This window comes from Triticum urartu, chromosome 7A (genome assembly GCF_056163025.1).
Source record: "Triticum urartu cultivar PI428250 chromosome 7A, HENAU_Tu73, whole genome shotgun sequence".
In the NCBI taxonomy this organism is placed as follows: Eukaryota; Viridiplantae; Streptophyta; class Magnoliopsida; order Poales; family Poaceae; genus Triticum; species Triticum urartu.
The window spans coordinates 132,966,974-132,975,116 of NC_141879.1; the positions used below are offsets into that span (position 1 = coordinate 132,966,974).

At 50.9% G+C, this 8,143-nt stretch overlaps 1 protein-coding gene across 1 annotated transcript; it reads left to right on the forward strand.

Moving 5' to 3' along the window:
* Window positions 1-3,228: 3,228 nt before the first annotated feature.
* LOC125523690 (inositol-tetrakisphosphate 1-kinase 5-like) lies at window positions 3,229-4,555 on the forward strand. The gene has a single exon (XM_048688750.2). It carries the CDS (start codon window positions 3,400-3,402, stop codon window positions 4,426-4,428), a length of 1,029 nt encoding a protein of 342 aa, XP_048544707.2. The 5' UTR covers window positions 3,229-3,399; the 3' UTR covers window positions 4,429-4,555.
* Window positions 4,556-8,143: the final 3,588 nt, after the last annotated feature.

Below are 8,143 nucleotides of genomic sequence, written 5' to 3' on the forward strand. Positions count from 1 at the left end.
CATGCTATGATATTGTTATTTCCATGTCTAGCTTCTATTCCATGTCTTCTTGATGGGTGTATGCTTAGTTTGTCATGCGATGCTCTGTAGTGAGTGCATCGAGCTCGTAAACATGCCTACTTGTTAATCTGTTTTGCATGCTCCAGTTTTTCACTAAGTCTGAATCTGTTTATGTTTTTGCTATGCTCACATGCTTGCAATTGTATTTTCTTATCCCTTTTGGCTCATGGTCACTAAGGGACTTTTTTTATATGCTTAGAGTAGCTTCATGCCATGCCTTGCTTTGCCATGATACGTTCCTGTAGCATATAGTTATCATGCTCTAAACATTGCTTCCTGATGATAAATTCCTGACTTGTGTTATTTTCTCTAAGTCTGTAACCTGTTATCATTTGCAATTTTGCCATGCTTGTTTGAACCTGTTATTGAGTGAATTAACCGTAGCTCAGTGTTCATCTTTTGTCAAGCATCATGAGGGGATCCCTGCCATGCATTTTGTTGTCATGTTGGAGTACTGTAGCATGTTGTTCTTGATGCACTTAGATGGTCTCGTGCGGATTATCGCAGACCGGTGCCATATTTGTTTTGCTTGTCATTTCCAAACCGTGCCTCCGGTTCCGGTGATCTTTATATCGATTTTGACCGAAATCACCCCACCTTTCCAGTGGCACTCTTGGATTTCCAAGTTGAGACCAGGTTCAATCATTCCTTTCCAAATCATGCATATGCACCGCATACCGCATCCCGCATATCATACCATGTTCGTGTGTTGGTTGTTTACTATGTTGTGTGCTTCTTTCCGGTGTTGCTTCTTCGGGTTGGTACCGATAACATCGCGTTTGTGAGGAACCGTTCGACTACGTCCGTTTGTCTTCTTCATGGACTCGTTCTTCTTCCTTGCGGGATTTCAGGCAGGATGACCATACCTTTGAAATCACTTCTATCTTTGCTTGCTAGTTGCTCGCTCTTTTGCTATGCCTATGCTGCGATACCTACCAATTGCTATATCATGCCTCCCATATTGTTGAGCCAAGCCTCTAACCCACTTTGTCCTAGCAAACCGTTGTTTGCCTATGTTACCGCTTTGCTCAGCCCCTCCTATAGCGTTGTTAGTTGCAGGTGAAGATTGGAGTTTGTTCCTTGTTGCAACATGGATATTTTGTTGGAATATCACAATATCTTTTATTTAATTAATGCATCTATATACTTGGTAAATGGTGGAAGGCTCTGCCTTATGCCTGGTGTTTTGTTCCACTCTTGTCGCCCTAGTTTCCGTCATATCGGTGTTATGTTCCCGGATTTTGCGTTTCTTACACGGTTGGGTTATAATGGGAACCCCTTGACAGTTCGCTTTGAATAAAACTCCTCCAGCAAGGCCCAACCTTAGTTTTACCATTTGCCTCACCACCACCTGCTTTTCCCTTGGGAGTCGCTCTCTCGAGGGTCATCTTTATTTATACCCCCCTGGGCCAGTGCTTCTCTAAGTGTTGGTCCGAACCGGGCAGCCTGCGTAGCCACCTCGGGGAAACTCGAGGGCTGGTTTTACTCGTAGCTTGACCTATCTGAGTGTGCCCTGAGAACGAGATATGTGCAACTTCTATCGGGATTTGTCGGCACATTCGGGCGGCTTTGCTGGACTTGTTTTACCATTGCCGAGCCTGATCGGAATGTCTTGGGAGAAGGAATATCCTTCGTTGACCATGAGAGCTTGTGATGGCTAAGTTGGGACACCCCTGCAGGGATTGAACTTTCGAAAGCCATGCCCGCGGTTATGGGCAGATTGGAATTTGTTAATGTCCGGTTGTAGAAAACCTGAAGTTGGTCTTAATTAAAATACATTAACCGCGTGTGTAACCGTGATGGTCTCTTCTCGGCGGAGTCCGGAAAGTGAACACGGTGTTGGAGTTATGCTTGACGTAGGTTGTTCTAGGATCACTTCTTGATCATAGTTTCTCGATCGTGCTTTGCCTTCTCTTCTCGCTCTCTTTTGCGTATACGTTAGCCACCAAATATGCTAGTCTCTTGCTGCAGCTCCACATCATACCTTTACCTTTCTATAAGCTTCAATAGTCTTGATCGCGAGGGTGTGAGATTGCTGAGTCCCCGTGACTCACAGATACTTTCAAAACCAGTTTGCAGGTGCCGAGGTTACCGCGCAGGTGACGCAACCAAGTTCAAGGAGGAGCTCGATGAAGATCTTGTCCTTTGAGTTGTTCCGTTTCTAGTTGATCAGTAGTGGAGCCCAGTTGGGGTCGATCGGGGATCTGTGCAGATTTTAGGGTAGTCTTCTTTCATTTTGGTTCCGTAGTCGGACCTTGATTATATCTGGATGATGTAGTGCTTTATTCATGTAGTTGCGTGAAGTGGCGATTGTAAGCCAATTATGTATCTCTTCCCTTATGTATTACATGGATTGTGTGAAGATTACCTCACTTGCGACATTGCTTTCAATGCGGTTATGTCTCTAAGTCGTGCTTCGACACGTGGAAGATATAGTCGCATCGAGGGCGTTACACGACCGTGCCACCACAATTGTTCACGCCCTGCCGCCATGGCCAGGATGCAAGCCTATCAAGTCCGACACCATCGACACGACGAACTCAGGCGATGAAGAGTAGCACATGGGATGCAACCACGGCTTGGGTAAGCCATTCTTATTCTCCCCCTCCCATTGCTGCACTGCCGGTGAGTTTGCTGGATATGGGGAAGACATGACGTGAGACACAAACTTCGACACCACCGGCGATTATTTAGATTAGGTTAAAAAGTCTTATCCAATCTTGGTTTAGTTAAAATATGTCTAAAATGTACTCCCTCCGAGTTCCAAAATAGATGATTCAACTTTGTACTAACTTTAGTACAAAGTTGGATCTTCTATTTTGGAACGAAGGGAGTAATCAATTGGTCCGGTTTAAATTAAAATCACCAGGTTTCATTAAGCTCATTCTTTTTTAAAATCTGATTTAATATGTATACGGATATGGTTAGACGGCCGGTTCCTGTAGACGTGTTCACAGACAGATATCGTGATCGTTTTAGGGTCCTGGCCTAACAAGGCTCTCTTTCTTCAACTGAAAGCGGCGCTTAGAAAAAGTGAGCGCAGGGCAAACGGAGATTTTCGATTAGCGAATGTGTTGCGGTGGGCGAAGTCCAACTCCATGTCGATCACCCCTCGGCCGACTAGCCGAAAGCACCTACGCGATTCCCATTCGGCGCGTAGGAACATAATTGTATGCTTGATCGAGAAGAAATTCATGAGCAGAAAAAGTATGCCAGCCCGTCACGAATATGCCCTTGCTACCAACCCGCCATGAGTATAAATCCAGGCGTGCTGTGAGCAGGGGAAAGGCACAAAAGAAAGACAGAGAGCAGAGCAGAGTGTAGATAAGCTTGCTAGTCATGGGAGGAATGGCGGCCGAGCAGGAGGCACCGGCGCCGACACGATCTCCGCCGCACACCTACACCATCGGCTACGCGATGCAGCCGGACAAGCTGGACACCGTCATCCAGCCGTCGCTCGTCGCCCTGGCAGCGGAGCGCGGCATGCGGCTCGTCGCCGTCGACCCCTCCCGCCCCCTCGTCGACCAGGGGCCCTTCCACCTCCTCATCCACAAGCTCTACGACGAGGCGTGGCGCGCGCAGCTGGAGGCCTTCTCCGCGGCCCACCCCGCCGTCCCCGTCGTCGATCCTCCCGCCGCCATCGGCCGCCTGCTCGACCGCGGCTCCATGCTCGACGTCGTCTCCGAGCTCAACGCCACCGTCCGCGTGGGCTCCATGGGCGCGCCCCGCCAGGTCGCCATCGACGACGCCGCGTCGCTCACCGACCCGGCCGTCGTGGGCGCGCTCCAGTTCCCGCTCATCGCCAAGCCGCTTGACGTCGACGGCAGCGTCAGCTCCCACGCCATGTCGCTCATCTACCGCCGCGCGGGCCTCGCGGCACTGCAGCCCCCGATCGTCCTCCAGGAGTTCGTGAACCACGGCGGCGTGCTGTTCAAGATCTACGTGATCGGCGGGCACGCCACGTGCGTGCGGCGGCGCAGCCTGCCGGACGTGCCGACGGAGCGGCTGCTGGACCTGGAGGGCGACGCGTCGGTGCCCTTCCACAACGTGTCCAGCCTGACGACGGTGCACGCCGACACCGACGACGACGTGGGCGACGACGCCGAGATGCCGCCGCCGGGGTTCGTGGAGGAGGTCGGGCGCGGGCTGAGGCGCGCGCTGGGGCTGCAGCTGTTCAACTTCGACATGATCCGCGGGAGGAAGGCCGGGGGCCAGTACTTCATCATCGACATCAACTACTTCCCGGGGTTCAACAAGCTGCCGGGGTACGAGATCGCCCTCACGGATTTCTTCGACGAGATGATTCGTGGCGCCGCCGCTGCTACACGTGACGAGGCAGACGGTACCCAAGCCTCCAACGTTGTCTGAGCGTGCATGAGAGGACGTTCTGTACTCTCTGTCGTATGATTTTTGTTGTTCTACTAGAGTACTAGATCAATTTTGCATTCCTAAAGTAACGAATAATGATCTTTGCCTCGTTGGCTTTGGAAATTTAGGGTGATGGCAACATCTGAACAGCTCTTGCCTTTTGATCATGACACTGGTGTCCCCATGCAATGCAAACGGTGCAACTGTGCCGATGTTGACATTGATAGCGGCCCATTACGCCACCGTTATCAGTGGCCATGTGTAGCACTACGGTGGTGGTCCTTTTTCTCGTGCTGCTCCAGCTACACTATCCCTTTCTCGTGGTACAGCGGCCAGAAAAAAAAACCTAATCGCTGTCACCCGCATCTCTCCTCTACCCCCACCCCTCTAATCACCATCCGATGATGTGCCTCGGATGGATAAGCCAAGGTTCGTCCTCGCCACTCACAGGGACATGGTTTGGGATGGTGGCTTGGCTCGTGGTGGTGGGTAGGCACAGAGCCGTGCTATACACACGACAAAATCTTAGACGACTCATGCACGATAAACTAATTCCAGCCGGACATGCGTGCATACATCAGGATATCTGCCGCTGTATTTCTATGTCGTGCATACATCGGCCACAAGGATCGTGCATGAATCAGTTTTGGTAGGCACAACACTCTGGTGGGGGTTTAGGGTTTAGGCGCTCTGGTGCGCTGCGGTGGCTGCAGGCTTGCGGGCCAGATCTAGGCCCAAGCGACAGAGTTGCGACGAAGCATGCCGGTGCTACTAGGTCGAGGAGATGCCTCGGGCCTCCTACTAGCTGCCTTGGGCCATGGCGCCCACCTTCTCTGACCAAGTGACCATGGCCTAAATCTAGCATTGTTGGAGAGAGGACGAGGCGATGCTCGGTGTTCTGCTTCAGTGGCAGCCTCTTGCAGCGCCTCGTGGTTGCTGGCGGGGTGCAGGATGCAGGCAAGTTGCAGCTGCAGTGGTGTTGGTCGTGGCGGCACCCTAGATGGGCTCCTGGGCACAGTGACTTGGGCTGGCACTATCCGGGGCCACGGTGATGCCGGTTGCGCTTCGGCTAGGACATGCAGAAATGCACATGGTGACGGTATGCCGGCTCCATGTCTAGTGGTGGGGGTTTGTCTGGGGCGTCACCCTCGTCGCAAGTGTGCAGTTTCTCTTGACGAAAGTCGAGCAACGCTGGTTCCCCCATAGGTAGTCTCTACTTATTTTTTATTTTGTGTTTTCTCGGTTTTTTGGTGTTTTTGTATGTCATCTCATGCTTTTACCTACTTGAGTTTCTTGTGGTGTGCCCTTTGTGCATGTTTTCATCCGGTTTCCCTTCAAAAAACCAAGCAATTTCAGCCATCGGCTTCTTCTTCTGCCAATGGAATCTTAGCAGCTCTGTTGCTAATTTTTGAAGGAAAAAAACACTGGACAGGGTTCCTTTAAATAATAATGTTGAATCTACTTGACGAGAATCCAGGATGACACAAAAGAAAAATGTTGAAGCAAGGAGGGGCCAAAAAGAGTCAATTTTCCATTTAGTCTGGTCTTCTTGCATGAGGGTCGGAGAAAATGAGTCAAGAAATTGAGAGAGCATGGATTTTTTTGTTGAGAATCAACGCGGGGGGGGGGGGGGGGGGGGGGGGGGGGCTCCCCCACCTGAATATATTGCTCAAAAGACTACCGTGCCAGTGAGTACAGAATTACGTAGACAGGGTGCAACGTACAGAGAGGTAGGAACGCCACGAGAAAACTTCCTCCTTGTCTTGTGTTTGCACAAAATTTTAGTACCCTAATAGTTAGCACTAGCACATTAAGGCCACTGTATGGATGCATGTATGAGAGGAAAAGAAGACAATAGTGTCAACATGACAACATGTCAATGCAACGTTGAAACTTCACAATGATTATCTTGAAAACCATTAATCTCAATTTGCAGATAATTAATAAAAATGGTTTCATATAGTTTGCTTAACTTCTTTGTTGTATTTGGTATTTGTGCCATGGACGCAACGAGAGACACCGACGGTACTGCGTCGCGGAATCTTGGTGGTGTGTACGGTGGCAGCTAAGACCCAGTGCGGCCCAGTTATTGTTGGTGAACGTAGCATAAATTCAAAATTTTCCTACGTGTCACCAAGATCTATCTATGGAGAGACTAGCAACGAGGGGAAGGAGAGTGCATCTACATACCCTTGTAGATCGCTAAGCGGAAGCATTCAAGTGAACGGGGTTGATGGAGTCGTACTCGTCGTGATTCAAATCACCGATGACCAAATGCCGAACGCACGGCACCTCCGCGTTCAACACACGTACAGCCCGGTGACGTCTCCCACGCCTTGATCCAGCAAGCAGAGAGGGAGAGGTTGAGGAAGACTCCATCCTGCAGCAGCACAACGGCGTGGTGGTGATGGAGGAGCGTGGCAATCCTGCAGGGCTTCGCCAAGCACCACAGAAGAGGAGGGAGAGAGAGAGGGAGGGCTGCACCATCAGGCAGAGATCTAATCACGTGTGTTTTGGGCAGCCCCCTAGGCCTCATATATATAGGGAAAGGGGTGGAGGCTGCGCCCCCTCTAGGGTTCCCACCCCTAGGGGGGGCGGCAGCCCTAGATGGCCAAGGGGTGGCGGCCACAAGGGGGAGGAGAGGGAGACGCAGGGTATATGGGCCTTAGGGCCCATCTGCCCTTAGGGTTTGCCCCCTCTCCCCTTCTAGGCGCATGGGCCTTAGTGGGGCTGGTGCCCTTGGCCCATGTAGGCCAAGAAACACTCCCTACAGCCCATGTGGCCCCCCCGGGGCAGGTGGCCCCACTTGGTGGACCCCCGGGACCCTCCCGGTGGTCCCGGTACATTACCGATAAACCCCGAAACTCTTCCGGTGACCAAAACAGGACTTCCCATATATAAATCTTTAACTACGGACCATTCCGGAACTCCTCGTGACGTCCGGGATCTCATCCGGGACTCCGAACAACATTCGGTAACCACATACAAACTTCCTTTATAACCCTAGCGTCATCGAACCTTAAGTGTGTAGACCCTACGGGTTCGGGAGACATGCAGACATGACCGAGACGTTCTCCGGTCAATAACCAACAGCGGGATCTGGATACCCATGTTGGCTCCCACACGTTCCACGATGATCTCATCGGATGAACCACGATGTCAAGGACTTAATCAATCCCGTATACAATTCCCTTTGTCTATCGGTACGATACTTGCCCGAGATTCGATCGTCGGTATCCCGATACCTTGTTCAATCTCGTTACCGGCAAGTCTCTTTACTCGTTCCGTAACACATCATCCCGTGATCAACTCCTTGATCACATTGTGCACATTATGATGATGTCCTACCGAGTGGGCCCAGAGATACCTCTCCGTTTACACGGAGTGACAAATCCCAGTCTCGATTCGTGCCAACCCAACAGACACTTTCGGAGATACCCGTAGTGCACCTTTATAGTCACCCAGTTACGTTGTGACGTTTGGCACACCCAAAGCACTCCTACGGTATCCGGGAGTTGCACAATCTCATGGTCTAAGGAAATGATACTTGACATTAGAAAAGCTTTAGCATACGAACTACATGATCTTGTGCTAGGCTTAGGATTGGGTCTTGTCCATCACATCATTCTCCTAATGATGTGATCCCGTTATCAATGACATCCAATATCCAGGGTTAGGAAACCGTAACCATCTATTGATCAACGAGCTAGTCAAC

Excerpts from the sequence above, each read along its gene's own strand:
- LOC125523690 (XM_048688750.2), top strand. The coding sequence starts at position 3,400 with ATGGGAGGAATGGCGGCCGAGCAGGAGGCACCGGCGCCGACACGATCT.